The 18,791-nt window shown below is 46.9% G+C and overlaps 1 protein-coding gene across 2 annotated transcripts; it reads left to right on the forward strand.

Annotated features, from left to right (window-relative positions):
* The first annotated feature begins 113 nt into the window (after window positions 1–113).
* ZIC3 (Zic family member 3) lies at window positions 114–17,022 on the forward strand. 2 transcript variants are annotated; one of them, XM_043974312.1, is made up of 3 exons: window positions 114–1,284; window positions 2,571–2,734; window positions 16,487–17,022. In XM_043974312.1, the coding sequence occupies exons 1-3, from the start codon at window positions 225–227 to the stop codon at window positions 16,496–16,498; spliced, it is 1,236 nt and encodes a 411-aa protein (XP_043830247.1). In that variant the 5' UTR covers window positions 114–224; the 3' UTR covers window positions 16,499–17,022. The 2 variants fall into 2 exon arrangements, with proteins under 2 accessions (XP_043830247.1, XP_043830246.1); XM_043974311.1 differs by lacking the exon at window positions 16,487–17,022 and adding an exon at window positions 3,623–5,494.
* The last annotated feature ends 1,769 nt before the right edge of the window (window positions 17,023–18,791 follow it).

Consider the following 18,791-nt stretch of genomic DNA (forward strand, 5'->3'; position numbering starts at 1 on the left):
CTCCCTCCTCCTCCTCTTTTCCCCTCCTCCCTCATCTCCCTCTGCAGGAGACACTCAGACCCTGAAAGTTGCTGCCCCTGGCTGTTCCTTCGGGGTCTCTGCACTGTCCCCAGTCCTTGGGCTTTCTGCTGCAGCCGCCGCTCCAGCGACTTCTTCCTCCCGCGCCTCAGCCGTCGTCTCCTTCGCCGCCGTCGCTGCTGCCTCTGCCGGGGCGCCCTCCATCCATGACGATGCTACTGGACGGAGGACCGCAATTCCCCTCGCTGGGAGTCGGGGGCTTCGGAGCCCCGCGCCACCACGAGATGCCCAACCGGGAGGCGGCGGGGATGGGGCTCAGCCCTTTCGGGGACGCTTCGCACGCCGCGGCCGCCGCCTTCAAGCTGAGCCCGGCGGCGGCGCACGACCTGTCCTCGGGCCAGAGTTCGGCGTTCACTCCGCAGGGCTCGGGCTATGCCAACGCCCTGGGGCCCCACCATCATCATCATCACCACCACCACCACCACGCCGGCCAGGTGCCCTCGTACGGGGGAGCCGCGGCCGCCTTCAACTCCACGCGCGACTTTCTGTTCCGCCAGCGGGGCTCGGGCCTCGGGGAGGCGAGTTCCGGGGGCGGCCAGCACGGGCTGTTCGCCGGCTCGCCGGGGAGCCTGCACGGGCCCCCGGGCATCGCGGAGCCCCCCGGCTACTTGCTCTTCCCGGGGCTACCGGAGCAGAGCCCGAGTCACCCGTCGCCCACGGCCCACGTGGACAACAACCAGGTGCACTTGGGGCTGCGGGGCGAGCTGTTCGGCCGCCCCGACCCTTACCGCGCGGTGGGCAGCCCCCGCACTGACCCGTACGCCGCGGGCGCCCAGTTCCACAACTACCCCCCGATGAACGTGAACATGGGTATGAACGTGGCGGCCGCGGCGGCGGCGGCGCACCACGGACCGGGCGCCTTCTTCCGCTACATGCGCCAGCCCATCAAGCAGGAGCTGGCGTGCAAATGGCTCGAGGAGGCACAGTTGGGCCGGCCCAAGAAGAGCTGCGACCGGACCTTCAGCACCATGCACGAGCTGGTGACGCACGTCACGATGGAGCATGTGGGGGGGCCCGAGCAGAACAACCACATCTGCTACTGGGAGGAGTGCCCCCGGGAGGGCAAGTCCTTCAAAGCGAAATACAAACTCGTCAACCACATCCGCGTGCACACGGGCGAGAAGCCCTTCCCCTGCCCCTTCCCGGGCTGCGGCAAGATCTTCGCCCGCTCCGAGAATCTCAAGATCCACAAAAGGACTCACACAGGTAAGTAAGGGCGCCGGGCGGGAGGCAGGCTGCGGGGGGAGGGCCCAGGGCCGGAGCGACGGGCTGCCCTCTCCTCCCCCTTGCCCTGACCCCTGCGCAATCCTCCGGCTTCCCCAGGTGTCCAGCCGGCCCAACAAAAGCCCCGGCGACAGCCCGGGTGGACGGGGCTCGATTAAGAGGGCTTTAAGAGGTGGGGAAGGAGGAGGAGGAGGAGGAGAAGGGGGGGGGGGACGCGCACGGAGAAAACCGGGGAAAGCGAGACCGAATGACAGACACCCCCGCCCCCCGCCCCTCCTCCGAACGGGCTCTTTTTAATTATCGGCGGCCAGGCTCGCGGGCGACTTTGCCCCCAGTTTAACTTCCCGGGCTGGACGGGGAAACCCTTCTGGACGCGGGCTTGGCCCTCCTCCTCCCCATCCTCTTCCGAGAGCTAATTGGGACCCGCGAGCTCCCCACCCCCCATCCCCGACCCCCAGCGGCGCCGGGGAGAGCGGGGCTCCTCCACCCTCCGTGCGTCCTCTTTTTGTCTCCCTTTCGGGAGCTGCTGATATGAAGGAAAGCAGTCAGGGTCTGAGTGGGGATGACTCTCGGGCGCCGGGAGCTCCCTGCTTCTATTGGGAGGAAGGCGAACCATAGAAATGCTAATGTCACCTAATTTTCTGTTACTTCCGCTCTTTTTTAGTCTTGATTGGCACATCTCCTAATTAAATCACTGATACTTTTGTCAAACTATTTTTATTTGGAGTTCTAGGTTCCATTCAGGGCTCTGCGAGGAAAGTTAAACTCGAAAGGGCGAGAGCGACACATTTTCGTGTCTTGTTCAGCACGTCTTGTAAAACTGTCTGGAGCTGCTGAATTTATATAGTTTTCGCCATTGCAACCTGAAGTGCTCGGGCTCTGCCTTTAACACTTCACTGGGCACCACCGCTGCATTTGAAAGGGGGTAAATTAAAAGCCACAAAGAACGGATTGAATTGAACTGTAACGTAACAAATCCTATTGTCCCCCACTTTGGGGCTAATACCTCAGCGAGGTGTTCTCTAGGGATTCGGGGAGGTTGCCGAGTATCGGTGAGCGAAGGAGTTAGGGAGAGAAAGTTGGCTTTTCGTAGTGCTTGTTTTTTTTTTTTTTCCTCCTCCTCCTCCTCCTCCTCCTCCTCCTCTAGCTCAAATTGGTCAGTTTCTGGCTGGACTTAGTCCCCTCCCTCCCACCCCCCTCCAACATAATTCCTGAAGCGCTGCTTGCTTCCCCCCGGAAGGCTACTTAACTGTTTCTGATTTTTGCAGGTGAGAAACCCTTTAAATGTGAATTTGAAGGCTGTGATAGACGCTTTGCAAACAGTAGTGACAGGAAGAAGCACATGCATGTGCACACATCCGACAAGCCCTATATCTGTAAAGTGTGTGACAAGTCTTATACACACCCCAGCTCTCTTAGGAAACACATGAAGGTAATTATCTCTTGATTAGCGGTTCGTTGTTGATAAACAGTCATCCTCTAGGCTCTTTCCAAAAAGGAAAGTGCAAGCGAGGCAAACCTTGCTCCTGCGCCTTAAATCCGATTTTTTTCCCCACCTTTGACACCTTTAGTCCATGGAGAGAGGGAGGGGGGAAGGGAGGGGAAGGAACTTGGGGGGGGGAGCAAGGGAAAGGGTGGGGGAATGGGGAAGAGAGGTTGGGGGTTGGTTGGGAGGGTAGAACGAAGAAGGAACAATTGGCTGTTTACGTTCAGAGCTTGGAACTCGTTGCAACCGATGAAGCCAGTGTATTTTAGTTAGCTAGTTTGTTTATTTCTCCCCCTGTTCCCCCCTTACTCCACCCCACCGCACCCCCGCGGTTCCATCCGAAATGGAAGCCGGGACTCTGGAGGCTAATGGTAGCGTGGTTCATTTCCTTCTTTCTCTGTCTGTGATAAAACAAGAAAGAAAACGCTTCAGTTAGTGTTTCATATCTGGCCACTGCCTACTCAGTTGGAGCTAGGCTCATCTCTCTTCTGTATAGCCCGAGAAAAATCAGTGCTCTAGAGAAATTCAGATTTTACAGCTCTGGAAAGAATAACTAGATGTCCTAGGTGGAGGGGGGAAAAGTTGGAAGGGTCACTATAAGAAAAAAGAAATTCTGGTTTCCGTTATGTAGTGCCCCATTCCGGCTAAGAAATGTTTTCCATCATACGATTTCTGTTTACAAAATTGGTGGTAAAGCAGGAAACATGTAATGACCTTTATTTACCTTTTATCGGGTAGATAAACAATCCTGCTCTTAATGTTCGAGAATTCTGCTATCTTTGCTTAACCGTTGCCAGTTGGAACTATATTATAATATATACATGTTAATTTTAGGTTCATGAATCTCAAGGGTCAGATTCCTCCCCTGCTGCCAGTTCAGGCTATGAATCTGCCACACCACCCGCTATAGCCTCTGCAAACAGTAAAGAGTCCGCTAAAACCCCTCCTTCCGCAGTTCAGACTAGCACCAGCCACAACCCGGGACTTCCTCCCAATTTTAACGAATGGTACGTCTGAGGACAAAAGCAAACACCAAAAACCCCATTAACTATAGGACGGACCAAATGCGTTAAAAAAAAAAAAAGAAAGAAAGAAAAAAGAAAACTGAGACCAATCCAGACGGAAATGGAGTTGTGTGTGTGTGTGTGTTTTGGTTTTTTTTTTTTTTTTTTACGCAAGCAACCCGTCTAGGGCTACATCTTGTTAATTGCAATTATCCAGGAAGGTCTTTGGCAAGGTCTGGCAAGATCTCTGAAGTAACCCTGCCCTTTTCTCAGGATTAGAAAACCTGTTTTGGCATTCGAATGATTTTCGTTTATTTTCTAAATTTTCCCCTCCCCCCAACAGAACTCCCTACCCCCCAAAGCCTGCCGAATTGATCCCTTCATTTTAACGCTTTGGCCCTGTTGGGTTTTTTTTTTTCTTGAGAGGAAGTTTTAAAAAATAAAAAAAGGCCTTTGGATGGTGTGATGTTAAAATGATGGGAATCTTTCTCCGGCTGGGTGGTGATTGTTTAAACTCTTGCAGTCTTAAACCGTGCCAAAGTCCTGCTATGTCTTGAAGTTTATTTCTCAAAGCATTACACTTGTGAATGTATTCTTGTCTAATGGGGTCGACACTGTTGAGTGTTTTTTTTTCAGGATGAGGCTGTGGTGTTGCTCTACACAGATGGTGACCGTCTAGTATGCAGTAGCATTTTGTAATAACTTTTTCTTTCTTGTAAATACGTACCCCTGATGCCAATATTTATCGTTTGTAATTTAATTATTGATACAAGTGCCGGGAACTGAACAATATTTATGGGGGAAAATGTTTTCTAACAAGTTCTGTACAGCTTTGGATTATAACTACTTTAGCATTAAAAGTCTGATTGTTTGGAAAGAAGAGCACAACTTACAGTTTTGGAACCACTGACTCCTTTTTATCTCTTTATTATTATTATAATATTATTATTATTATTTGGTAACAGCATCCCCCTCCCCCCCCTCCACTGGGGATGAATGAACTATAAATCCGGTTTGGTGGGATTGGGAAAAGAAAACTAATGCAGATTCCTTTTTTAATTTTCAAATTGTGGAATTATTTTTTTCTATCGCAATGTAGGTTTACTTACAGTGTCAGTTTCAATCTGGGAAGACCCTCCTTTTTCTTCTTTAGCTCATAGGGGTGTTTTCCTGCAAGCTTAATATGTTTGCCCTGGATTTTCGGCATGCAAATCAAATATTACTAATCATTTCAGTTAGTGATCATGACATCTCAATCTTGCACTTCAAAGACTGGGAAGCTGGATTTAAATGTCCCCGCACTGCCTATGTAAACAGAAGGTAACAATGAGTTTTATGTCCCTTAGTTCTCTTTCCCTGGCATTAAAGATGGAACATTTGCAGCGTTATGCATGTATATATGTCTATCCTATATAGAGATACAGCCATATGCCTATATATGTCTGTATCTATATATACACATATATATGTATTTTCAAGAAGCTAGCATAAGTTTGAAACAGTTTGGTGGTGAGTAAAAAGGCCAGTTCAATGTGTTTACTTTTGCTTAAAGTGCTTCTTATGAGACCCCTAGTTTATTGGAATTCTCGATGGCTAAGGTGGATTTGTTTTGCTGTATATATAGTTCAATACCCAGCTCTCATTCATGTGTTGCTAATACCCAATATGATGATGATTGCAGCAGCTCCTGTAGAGACATTATGGAAAGAAAAAAACATTTGCAAAAAAAATATGTATTTTTAAACCTCATGATTTGTAGGCAAAGATGTGAAGAGCATTATTTCCATTAAAATCAGTAACATGAAACGTGGCTGTTTGGTTTGTGATCAAAACAAAACATTAATGTCCTTCTCCATTCCATCTCCATTTGGACAAAAACACCGAATTTTCTTAAATGAGCATTTGAACAAGTCACTGCTGGTCAATGAATTGCTTTATTGTTATTAATTTTTTGGTGAGGAGTGGGCAAGGCTAAAGTGACCTTTATTCATGAATTTAGAGAACTTTAAATATGAGATGCTAAACACTTCAAAGACCATTCTGCATACATGCCACATTTGCAAGTCTGGGGATAATAGGGAACTGTAAAATATTCAGGAATTTAATGAATAGGTTTATAATTAATACTTCTTTCTCTCTTGGGCCAATTCTTGGGCTTAAAAAATAGCATAAAGTGATTTTTGATCTTTTGCACCATCATTTTCAAACCTGTAATTTTTTTGGAGGGGGGGAGGAAGAGGAAGGATTATTTTTTTGCACTCCCTAATGTAGCAGCTACATTGCAGCAGTTTTGCATCTGGGGCTTTTCCATGTGCTAGTGGCCTCTTTGTCTAACTTGCAAAACAAAACAAACCAAGCCGAACCAGATACTCCAATACTATCCACCAATCTCAAATCAGCTACTCCGGAGATCTGGCGCTGATTAACGGCAATTTTATTGGAGGCCCCGACTCCTGTTTAAAAATTAACCAATAATTTAAAAGAACGGCTACCTGCGGGAGTTTGTCAATAGAGTATGAATTATTGATGAGGTCCTTAATTCACACTGGCTTGCCTGCAAGGCAACTTTGTGCCTGGGCCTGGGGTTCCCCCTGCAAACAGCTTGGCTTGGGGAAAGGGCTAGGAGAGATTGGCTTTTTGCAAAAGTGGGGCTCCTGCACTTTTCTCTTCTCGAGTAGTTTGGGGCCAGCAACAAGAGGAGGCTGGGGACATAGTCATCACACTTTGGACCTGCTACACGTGGGAGGAGGGGGAAGACGTCAGATTTCTTCCTGCACCCCCATCCTCAGCTTGACCTTGACATTGAGGAGGCTTGTTGGACCCAGGTCTCCATGGGTTAGATAGCTCCCAGTTTCAGTATTCCTCCTTCTATCCGAACCCCAGATGATTTTCAAATCTGAGCAAAGTTTCCCTAAAGATGAAAGCCGTTTGGAACATGGAAGAGTTTAAGTGAAAATGTTGGGATGGGGGGGGGCGTCTTTAGAAACATGCCTTGAATCATTTCCCTTTTCATCCCCCCCCCAACTTTAGGAGAGGGGTGGCAGGGCACAGGCTTGTGTTTAAAAAGTTTCGAACTCCACGTAGTGGCTTTGAAATCACTTTAGCTTAGCGTTAGGAGAGGCCAGGAAAAGCAAACTAGCGGAATTACCATAATCATAATTAATAACAATGATGAGCCCACCAAGGAAGCCCACCAAATGTCAGAAGTGCCCAGGTCCACCGTTACTGGGGTGGGGTGTCCAGCAAATTTCCCTAATCTTTATTTCCCCGGGCTAGTTGGGAAGAATGGGGGGGGGTTCTGGGGGGGGATGGGAAGCAAGTGGAACTTTGCATTTGACATGCTAGCCAGGGAATGCTTGCAAGTGTCCTGTTATCCAAGAAATGCTGTTGGGGCTGCGAATTTCCGTTGTTTTCCTTTCATCTCCAACAGGCTGATTTGGAAAATAAAACTTGCAGCCCGTGGCCCTGTAGTTGTTGCTGCAGCAGCAGCAGTAACCTCAGAGGAGCCACTGTTCATTTGGGGGTCTGGCCAGACTGGGCCTTGGTTCTGTTGCTGGTGATTTGGGCGCGGGAGGGGAAAGGGGGCGAGTTGATTTCACGTGTGTTTACGCTACCAACTCAGAATGACCGCTTTTCCTTTCGAGAGCCTTGGCAGGTGAAAGATCAGGGTGGTGGCCAAACAGGCGCCTTCCCCCCAGATTGCGGCTGGAGAAGGAGGGGACCGGCAGCTCCCCGAGGAAAGATGGGCTAGCAAAGCTTCCTCGCCCCTCCCCTCTTCTCCCTTCTTTACCCTTCATCCCCGCCAATGGATGGGGCTGGGGGGAGGGGAGTGAAGGCCCATGATCTTTTTGTGCTCAGGGGTTCCCCAAAGCATTGAATGCCTCTTGCCTGAGCACTCCCCTAAAAGACAGGCAGAATTCCTGCTCTTGCATTAAAACTGACAATTGATCCCCAGAACCTGCCTCCGGACCCCGACGTCCGAGCGCCTGTGCTGGGACCGACCACACATTCCTGGTCCAGGCATCCTTCCTCATCCCCAGCAGATCCTTTGCAGGTTTTAGTCAAGCTCCAAAGGGTTTGGGGAAAAAGGCATTAAACGTCTCCTCTCCTTTCTCCTCCCCTAAGACCCTCAGACCTCTCCCTCCCTCCAGTGACGGCCGCCGGCGGGAAGGCCCCGAGAGGGAGTGAGAGCGGACGGGTGAGCGGGAGCAGCTTGGCAGGCACCTGAGCACCAGCGAGCAGCAAAGGGTTAAGCAGGGCCCACGAACAGCGGGCTCGCCTGGCCACTCCCCAGCCACAAACTTTGCCTGCGCGGTTTTCGTCTCGGGTCCTTTCTGTCACTACCGAGCCCACGCCCGCCTGGCCAGCCCAGCCCAGGGCAGTGTCGGAGGGAGTCGGCCTCCCCTAGCAGCATCCTCATGGCCCCGGGGCCACAGCTGCCCGACCCGAGGCCAGTCCTGGCCCCCCGCGGCCACGGCCAGGAACAGAGGAGAAAAGTTGGCCACCCCAGAGCCTCCGGGTATTTGGGACTCGAATACACGCGTGTGCGCAATGGGAGGGCTGCTTTCGGTTCAAGGATAGGGGGGCACAGGCTACGAGCAAAGAGGGGACTCCAGAAAGGACCCCGGCACTCCCGTGTTCCTTGGTTTTGGAGAGCCCTGGGGACGCCCCCCTTCCTCAAGCCCCTAGCCAAATGCGCAGGCGCAGTGTGCCCCCCGCCCCCCAGCCAGGGCCCCGAGATTGGTTAGGGGAGGGGAGGGGGTAGCGCGCTCCGGGCTCGAGTTGAAAGGGACTTTGCCCCCTAGCAGCCGCCGCTGCCGCGGGGGCGGGGCTGATTTTGGGGCGGCTCTGATGCCGGGAACATGGCGGCGGGATGGGAACCCCCTGCGGAGTGGAGCGGGGGGCTGAAGCGGTGGGGCTGCGGAATTGTTTTGTCCTGGCTCTTCAACTCCCTTGTTATCGCACAGCCCTTCGCTCCCCACGGGGGCAAAAGTGTCCCCAAGCGGGTGCGGAGCCCTTGGGCCCTGAGCTCGCGGGAAGTTGGTGGAGCCGCCCGGGGGTGAGGGGTGAGGGGTAGGGAGGTGCTTTGGCCTAGGCCGGCGAGCCGGAGGGAAGCTCACCCCCCCCCCCATCACCACCATCCCGGAGCCACGGGTCCGCAGCACCCTGCCTGGGCTCAGGAGCAGCCCTTGGGCCCGGGGGTGGGGGTGGGGTTGGGGAGCCGTGGCATTCTGCTAGAGCTCGTAGCAGGGAGGTTTCGCTGCCCCTCCAAGTCCTAGAGAGGAGAACACCCTCTCCCCCCCCCCCGGCCGCCTCCCCCCAGCCATCCCACCCCACCGCACCGAAGAAAGCAGGCGCCATCCCTGAACAAAACGAGCCGGGGCGCCCAAAGGGATGCACCGCGGAGAGCCGCTGCGGGCCCCTTTCTTTGGTGCTTGGAGGGCCGTCATCTGCATATGCTGAGCCCGGGTTTTCTGCATATCTAATTTAGATGTAAGCCTGGAAAACGGTATTGTCTTAGCCTCTGTGTGTGCCATTAACAGCTGGTGGTCTTACTGGAAGGGGGGAAGGGGGGGCGGAGCCCGGATCAGGAAAACCTGCTTTCAGGCAGCAAGGAAAAAACCCGGGTTAGCTGGCGAATCTGAGGCGCCCCTTGGCTTCCTCCCGAGGAAAAGGTGTAAGTTCGCTTCTGATCGCCTCTTTGGGCGCAAAATCCCAGGCTCTCTTAGCTTGCTTTTGACCTAAAAGCTTTTAAGAAAAGAACCGCGTTTGGTGTGTGAGGCGTAGGCCCTGTCTTGTGCGAAACTCCAAACTGCAAAATGGAAAAAGTCGGTTAAATCATCTGGAGGCTTCCAAAGATCTGATTGTTGGGGGGGGTGGGGTGGGGGTGGGGTTCATGGAGGCACAAGGGGAGACTCCCTTTTTGAACTGTCCCAGATGCCTCAAGCACTCATTCCAGGGAAAAAAAAATCTGCAAGCCTGCCTTTCTCGGCAGTGAAAAATTTATGGACTTGTCTTCTCAGTGTTGCAGTCCGCAGAAATGATGGCTTTGATTCAAGAATGTAAAATATAGTTTGGTTAGCATCTTGAGAACTAGGCAGGCCCTGGATGTGCTATTCTTTTCTTCTGGATTCCTCTTGCAGATCAGAGACAAGGCTTCAGTAACATGGGACCTGGTTCTGAAAAAGTCCACGACTTTTTTTTTTTCATTTTTAAGAGTGGCCACCCTTTTCCACGCTAGTCTCCCTAGATGAACCTAACTATAGGAACTGACCATCAGTGAGAGTGAGAGATCAAAGGCAATTAGTAACTTGATGCTCAGTATAGACTTGATTTTTCTTGGGGGGGGGGGTGGTACTCTGGACTCTGAGCTTTCTATTAGCCGAATCTTTCGGAAACTAGCTACATTTCCTGTAAGTGTAGGATAATGACAAATTAAGTCATTACACCAAAAAAAATGACTAGTTTAAGAATATTCCCAGTTAGGTCTCCTTCCATCAATTGAGAGGTTTGTTCTTTTACAATTTGCAGGACTACATGCAAGATTGTAACTAGATCAGCCCAGATCCCACCTTCTGCGGGAGGCCTTTCGTGGCTCCCCCTCCACCCCCAACCACCAGTATCTTCCCCCCTGAGATTACTTTCTATCTATATGTCTTTTATCTACTTACTTGCTTAAATGTTGTCTCCCACTGGGACATGAACTTCTGGAGGGCAGAGACTGTTTTTTACCTCTGTATCTCCCAGTGCTTAGCACAGTGGCAGACACACAGCAAGCATTTAACAAATATTTGTTGGCAAATTGAGTTTTCAGTGCTGTTAAGAGGTATATGGCTGACATTTCTTCTCCCCAGACCTGGGGCTGTTCCTACAGCTATGTCATAAGTAAAGCTCCTATTGATATCAGGGAATTGTGGGCATGGGATCATGGGCATGGACTGCCTGCAGCTTAGGGCTGGTGGATAAAGTGGCATTTGCTGGCTAACAGACCTCCCAAGGGGAAAAAATCCAATATATTGCTTGCTTTTGCTGAAATCTGGTATCTGCCAAGTAGAAAGGTTGGGGGAAAGAGAAGGTGGCAGGAAGCTTTTAAAACTGGATGGTTCCAAGTTCCCTATGTGTAAGTGATCAGAAGATTCAATCCTGGAAATGGTCGTTGCCAGGGTCTAATTTTCAAGGCTGAAGTTAGAAGGAAGTAGGGAGCTTTGTTTCAAAAGGTTTAGCCACCCAATAACCAAGGGCTCTTGGATTTAATTTGCTGTAACTTCCTGGGCTCCCTAATCCCCCCAATAGCGGTATGAATAGAGTTGTACAATAACTAGAGAAACACTCTTTAAACCGAAGTTTTATTGTTTGAAAGGCTGGTGCTGTTTGCTGACAGGGTGGGTCTAATTTTTTTAATTGGTCCTTTTGTGTTCACATTTTTGGGTAGATTTCAGTGATCTTTGCATAGGCTGTAGTTTAAGCTGTTGCATATTGAAGATGTCATTATGATCTAGTATTTGAGACAGTTGATGAATGTGGCCTTTTTAGCCACGAAGTGGGGCCCAACAGGCTATGTGCTATCTGCACCTCTTTGGTTTGCCAGTGTTCTCAGTACTTGATATCAGCATCAGCGATTACTTGGAGAGAGAGGAGTGTAGTCAAAAAAGCTGCATAGAAATTGGAAAACCGGGGTTAGAGTCTGGACTTCGACAAATACTAGCTCTGGGACCTTTAGCAAATCACTTAACCGTTCTTGAGCCGCCGTTGGTTTATGTGTCCAGTGGGGGTGCCAGCTCCAGCCTAATTTACAGGGTTGGTATGAGGATCCACTTAGATAATGGTTGTACTTTCCAAAGTCCTACACAACTGCAAAGTTTTCTCATCCAGTTCCTATAAATTAATTTAGGGCTAAAGGCATATGTGTGTGTTGGGGGGGGGGAGCAACCATTTAAGGATGGTTTATTGAGACTTTAAAGAAAATCACACCAATTTGAAAGTCCCCTAAGCACCCAGATTCATCAGAGACATGAAGTGATAATCCAGGTTTTAGCAGCAATACGTCTCGTGGAGGTATAGAAAGGTTTTCTTCTCTTGGAATAATTCATCCTAAATTGAGAAGCCATGTGGGAACTGGAAATGAAAGAGAGCCACTCTCTCCCTCCCCTTCCCCTTAGTCTATGAATAAATAGGAAGAGGAAGGTGAAGACTGAATTCGCTGCATAATCCAATCGTATTTTGGGTTTTCTGGCTGACCTGGCTGACAATGTTCATTCTTTTCTTTGAAAGAAACTTGCACCATTCCCAACTAAAGCAGTTGAAAAACTTTATTAAAAAAACTTGCTTTGTTAAAGTAATTTTCCAAGTTTGTGTTTGAAGACCATTATCTAGATTTCTCTCTGGATTTCTTTTTCTAAACCAAACAGTTTAAATAGTTGTTGGTGATGGTGGTTGTTTCTACAACAGTAAAAAACCCCACCAGCACCTGACCTTATCCGAAGCCTAGTGAACCTGTGGGATTACATAGGCTTGGCCTTGTAGTGATTTTCCCAGTATCTGCATCCTTGAGATGGCTAACTAAATTAGCCAGACTTCCTTTAGTTTTCTAATTGCACCTGCAGAAATCTGGGGTGAGGGGCTAAGTTACATCAGCAGAGACTGTGCAGTTCTCAGTGTAAGAATCTGCTGGTATTGGGGTTGTGAAGAATATATTAAGAAATATTCATTCTAGAATAGGATTAGGCAGCTTGGCTAAGGAAGCACAGAATGGGAGCTGAAGAAGATGCTGGTGGGATGGGAGTGGGGGGGTGGGGAGAGAAGGAGGTTGGCTCTGGGACCTCTCCACATCCCTCTTCCAGCTCTTGACAATCTATGATCAGATAATGTTTTAAAGGGGAAAAATGACTAAATTGAGGCTGTCTGCTTAGTGATTTGACTTGAGTAAAATCTGCCCTAATGTGTGTGTATGTGTGTGTGTTTTGAACAAAACCAGCCACCCTTTCCTCACATTCACGTATAGGGGAAAACTGAACAATACCTGTAACATAAACTTGCTTTCTAGCACATTGAGCAAAATTCTAAAGAGCAGAGGCTGCAAAGTACAGGACTTGGGAGCATGAGAACTCAGAGCAGCTGCTGAGGCTGCTGCTTATATGCAGTTTATCCAGGCTGTAGCAATGTTAGCTTCTCACTTTTCAAATGTCTTTAACATCTTTAATGAAGGACTATCAGGGAATATATTTGTCAGATTAGGCCATTATGAAATACAGTCCAACTTCAGCCTGATTAGAGAAGGCTGCTTTTAGGGGTCTTTAGATCTACTTGGATTTTTTTCCCCTTAAAACTCCAAGTAAGTAGGATAATGACCTGAGTCTGTGATACTTATGGGGGGGGGTTGAGGGGAAGGGAGAATCTAATCTTCTCATTTTGATCTTAGGGTTATTTAACTCCATCAAGGATATAAGGATGAGTCTATGAAGAAGTACTCTACAATAATAATACTAATAATAATGATAGTTGAAGGGCTGTCACGTGGTCGAGGGATTCAACTTGTTCTGGTTGGCAGAACCCAGAGGGATGGCTGGAAAATACAGAGGTACATTTAGGCTTGGTGGCAAGGAAAGTTTCTGTACCATGAAAGCTGTTGAGGGAGAAGTTGGGCCTGGGTCCCCTGGACTGGAGGTGGGTCTAGCAAAGGCCAAAGGACTACTTGTTGGAGGGTCTAGTTCAGGAACAAACTGGACCCAGGCCAACCCTGTACCCATTCTTCTCCCCATTATACCATAGCTCCTGTTTCTCTAGCTTCCCAAAGCATTTTTTTTGGTGAGGCAATTGGGGTTAAGTGACTTGCCCAGGGTCACACAGCTAGTAAGTGTCAAGTATCTGATGTCAAATTTGAACTCAGGACCTCCTGAATCCAGGGCCGGTGCTCTATCCACTGTGCCACCTAGCTGCCCCTTCCCAAAGCATTTTGATCCCAACACAGCATTGAGGTAGGTAGCCCAGATATTCTTTTCCTTTTGCTAGGGGAGGGATGCTGAACATGACTTGCTCAGCCGTCATTCAACTGGCAAGTGACTAAACCTTGATTCAAAACTCTAGGTTTTCTGCTTCCCAAATAGAATCATTGGTCCTCTCATGCCTTATATGCATAAGAACCACTTATATGCAGCCAGTTGAGCTGGAACTTTTTTATACTGTCTACAATGATTCATTTCCAGGTTTATCTCATTCATTAGGATCATAGATTTAGACCTAGAAGGGACCTTAGAAGTCAAGGGATAAGAGATTTCGAACTGGGGTTCACCACATCCAGGCCAAGAGCAGTTAAGCAACTTGGCCAAGGTTATGTGAAGTAAGTAACCATGTCAAACAGCTGAGCTTTCTGTTTTTCATTTGGTTAATTTCTTGTTTTTCATATCTTGAAATTTTTTCCTAATATATACAGGCATAATCGTTGGTGCTATGGCGCAAATTAATAGTGTTTTTGTAAAACAATTAGATGCACAGAAGGGCATATAAGACATATTGCATTTCATAAATATAATCACTAGATCAAGCATGTGGTTTTTATGAACACAGCTATGAATATTTAACTATGCAAAATTAAAATATTATTAAATTACTGTTGTTCATTATTTTACTAAGTGAGTACACTTAGTCTCAGCAAGACTGATTTTACAGACTGAAAACATTTTTTAATGGACCCAGGTCATGGTTTTTCATTTGATTGAAATGATCAGTATTTGATTGAAATAATTTTGTCCCTAAATCAGATTAAAACAGTGAGGGTAGTATAATTTATGAGGAGAGAAGGGAATAAATGTTGGGGTGTCTTGTAGTCACCTGTCACGGTGCTCTGGGGCTTATAGTGGGTCCTAAATAAATACTTGTTGATCTGAAGTCAGTTCCCTAAGAGGAACTTGCAATCTTCTTTGAGGTATGATAGTCTCCGTGGTGGAATCAGCGAGCCCCTTTCGAAGGGGGAGAACCAGGAATGGTCATTTGGATGTGGAAGGGCTAGTCTATTTGTTATGTAAAAAACAATTTTATGGCTTTTTCAGTCAGACCTCAGACTTTATTTTATTATGATGGTACCCTTCATCTTTTCTGTGACTTATATTGACATTGGATGAAAAGACATCAGGGAGGTTACTGAACTCTGATGTTCTACAATATGTTTATTACCTTTGAACCTTAAAATCTTTGCATGAAGATGATCTAGCTAAGAGATGTCCAGTCATGCTGATGTGGGGGATGAAGGAATTCAAAGAAGCAAGCTGGCATTTCTTGAGAACAGAGGGACCTTGGTGTCTTCCTTATTAGTGTGAAGCTTAGCTTTGCCATTTGCTGCCTGTGTGACTTTGGGAAAGTCTCTAGACCTCACAAGCCCTCAGTTTCCTTTTCTGTAAAATGACAGGGTTGGTGTAGAGGGCCTCGAAGGGTCCATTCAGCTCAAGTACCTATGATCAGGTACCCATAATGTTATTATCACCATTATCCATTTGTCCTTCTTCCTCTTCATCTCATCTTGGCCAGTCCTGGGTAAAGACTGCGCATTTAGAAAGAATTGTTTAGTTTAGCATCAGCTGGTCCCTTACCTGGAGTTTGTTCTCCTTGCTCACCACGACATCCTAGACTAACTACCCACAAGGCTGAACTTAAGCACCAGCTCCCACCTGACCATTCTGAATCCCTGTATTTATCAGTGATCAGTCCCACTCTTCAAGTTCTATGACATACTTAGCTATTTACATGTTGTGTCAGCCCAAAGGGCAGGGTCACTTTTTCTTTCTGACTTTTTGTCTCTAGCACCTTGTACCATGCCTTGCACATAGCAGACACTTCAGAAATGGTTATTGGATTGGATTGTGACAACTAAGATTGTGTGTGTTTGTGTGTGTGTGAACCAACTTAATTATAGACCATTCTCTCTGGCATAATACTCTTTTGGGGGGGCATGACGCATTTATTAAAGCATATTAAATTTTAGTAGAGAGAGCACATGGCTCAGAAAGTTAGGAAAGCCTATCTAGGAAAGAGGAGAGAGAGAAAAGGGCCGAATGGTTCTCCTTCCAAGTTCCCAGGCCAAGGGGGCACAATAACTCTTAATAGCATGTCCATCACCAAACCCTACCTCAGCAAAGAACCACCACCTTCTGTTCCACTCCCCTCTACCCCCATTCTTCCCCAGCTCAAGAATGCATCACTGTAAGAAACTTGGTTGGAGAGAGTAGTAGAAACACAAACTTAAAGAAAAGTTCAGTGGGTGAATTTTGGAAGTGAAAAATAAAACTGTTTTGTCCTCTGTACTGTATGCCTCCAATGTTTATTCTCACATTGTCTTTTTACATTTTTTTTCTACTGCAGTTTCCTTAGAAAAAGAATGTTTTGATTTTTAGGAGCCCTGGACTTTATCAAGTCATCAAGAACTTCATGGTGGATGAGAAAATCCTTCTTGTCACCAGCCTCAGGAAGACAGCTCCAAAGTCAACTCTGGGAGGAGCTGGTGTCTGCGTTGCATGGTTGACCGTGTTTGGGGTGGGGGGGGGAGTGACAATGAATTTTAATATCTCAGTGTGTAGGAATAGCCCCTGGCTTAATCCCTGTCTGAATATGTCCGACAGAACTGTATTGTGGGTTCTTTTTTTTTCTGGCCAGTTGTGGACAGTGTATATGTCGTTGACAAGGTGATGTGATTTCTTTGAAACAGCGCTGCAATTGATCAGACTATCCGGAGTCCTCCTACCCTGTGCTGAGCTGCATCTGATTGGCTGTGATGATATGTGTGTTTCGTTAACTTCTGCCCATTGACATATTAAATGAAGATGCACAGGGAAGCGACATCAGTGATTTCAATTGACTCGTCAATTGCCAGTACATAGCCCTCATCAGGCTTCGCTTTGCTAACAAGCTGATCCAGCACATGTGACAACAAGGAGGCCAGTCCTTCAAACAAATGACATGTTTGATAAAGAAATCTTTTCAAACTCATTATGCATTTCCTTTAGCTTTTGTCTTTCGCCCTAGTACAGCATCTGTTGCAGGAGCCATCCGTTCCTTCCTTGATCATTGCTGCATCTTCTGTGATTGGAGTGTCTTGTCTGCTAAGAGATGGGAAATGTAGCTTCTGTTTCTCCCTGTTGTAGCATTGGACTCTTGCCTCTCTGCCTCCCTCAGCTGAGATTTAATCTTGTGAATGAGGCTGCCTTAAGGCATTATCATAAGATTCTCTAATAAAAAGGCAATGTCCTGGAAGAAATAGGGAGTGGGGTGGGGGGTAGGGGGGTGGGAAAGAGTGCCTCTGTGGAATCTAGGAGCCTTCATGAAGAAAAGCTTTTTTTGCCGATGTGGTAACACGGAGGGGAGAAAACTTTACATGAATTTTGTAAGGCTGAGACAATTGCAGAGATGAAAAATCACAGTTGTGTTGTAAATAAGATGTTTGCGATTCCCTCCTTGGGGAGTAGTGTTTAACTTCATCTTTTGCTTATGTGCACGAAACTAAATACATGCGTATGTCTGGATTCTGGATTGCATGCATCTGGCTCCATTAGATTTCATGTAATTGCATATTGACTAATGGCATAATACAGCTATTTGACGACTGAATTGAGGTCCAAATGCTGCTATTAGCAGTGTAATCACTTTGGATAAGTGAATAGTTGGACTACAGTACTTGAAAATCGGAAACCAGGACAATAACTATTCTTGGGTTTTAAAGGGGGAAAAAGATCCATTGTAACATTTGGACTCAGATATAAACTATTATGAATTCCTAATTTGTAGGTCATGAGGAAAAGTAATTGTGGTAATTGTGAGACCTCTCAATGCTTCAAGACTAATGCCCTGTGCTGTCTTTTTCATTGCTTATATATAATATATATGTATGTATATAAACATTTTCTTTTGCGGGTAAAGTGATCTCAGAGTCTACATGTACTATAAATCTTTTAATTAAATATGAAATCTTTTGGAAAAGGTAATTATGTATTTGTTTTTAATTTGTGTTCAGTTCTCCAAATGCACAGCCTGGGGCATGCTTTGGTTGCTAGCTGAGGTGATCCTGTAGCCTTGCACTAATTAAAACATATTTGGTGCAATCAGTAATAAGACTCAGATTTGTGTAAACACACACACACACACTCAAACGTACATACAGTCATTTAAATAAAAGGCATGTATCCATGCTAGCATGGTGTTTAAAGCAGATGCCTTCTTATCCCTTAGAAATCTTATGTCCAGCATTGATCTGGGAACTTCTTGAATGCTAGAAAGTATGGTTGCTGTATTTTGAAATGACCAACTCTGCTATTTTCATAGACATGAATATTTGTTTCTGTATGACACAGATGTATGTATTTTGATCTGATGATTCCTAAATATGTCAGAATAGAGAAGCAGGAAGCTCTTCTATGGAACATTCACCCAGCTCTGTAATTGGACCTTGGGGTTCAAAGCTGGATTGACTTAACGTTTGTGATGGTTTGTGCCCTTTGTCTTTTCTGATGTCATGGGCTTATTCACCTGGAGGCTCAATATCAAACTGTCCAGATGCTTATTTCTTTTGGTTGGTCTGTCTCCAAGGCTCTGTATCTGTGTTCATTCATTCACCAAGCATTTATGAAATGCTTATCATTTGCTAGATATTGTGTTCAGTGGTGGGGATATCAAGAAAAAAATCAAAATATTTTCTTCCTACAGGAGCTTTTTTTAAATTCTAAGCCGGGTAGGGGTAGAGGAAACAGCATGTACACAAATAAGTAATTATATACCAGGTAAATACAAAGTCATAATTGAGCTGAGAGGCTCAGGAAAGGCCTTGTGTAAGGAGGTAACGCACGAATAGGGCTTTAAATGGGGGCAAAAATCTTAAGACTTGGAGGTGAGGTGGGAGAGCATTCCAAGAATGGGGAGGAAAAAAAGTGGGAGAAAGAATGCCCTTGACAGGGAACATCAAATAGTCCAGTTTGGCTAGAACACAAGGAAGCCTAATGGACCACAAGCCTAGGAAGGCA

This window comes from Dromiciops gliroides, chromosome X, assembly GCF_019393635.1.
Source record: "Dromiciops gliroides isolate mDroGli1 chromosome X, mDroGli1.pri, whole genome shotgun sequence".
Classification (NCBI taxonomy): Eukaryota; Metazoa; Chordata; class Mammalia; order Microbiotheria; family Microbiotheriidae; genus Dromiciops; species Dromiciops gliroides.

What these genes read in the sequence shown, in the direction of transcription:
- ZIC3 (XM_043974311.1), top strand. Translation starts at nt 225, where the DNA reads ATGACGATGCTACTGGACGGAGGACCGCAATTCCCCTCGCTGGGAGTC. An exon ending in CCACAAAAGGACTCACACAG is followed by an intron (nt 1,285 to 2,570) that starts GTAAGTAAGGGC and finishes TGATTTTTGCAG; the next exon opens with GTGAGAAACCCTTTAAATGT. An exon ending in CTCTTAGGAAACACATGAAG is followed by an intron (nt 2,735 to 3,622) that starts GTAATTATCTCT and finishes TGTTAATTTTAG; the next exon opens with GTTCATGAATCTCAAGGGTC.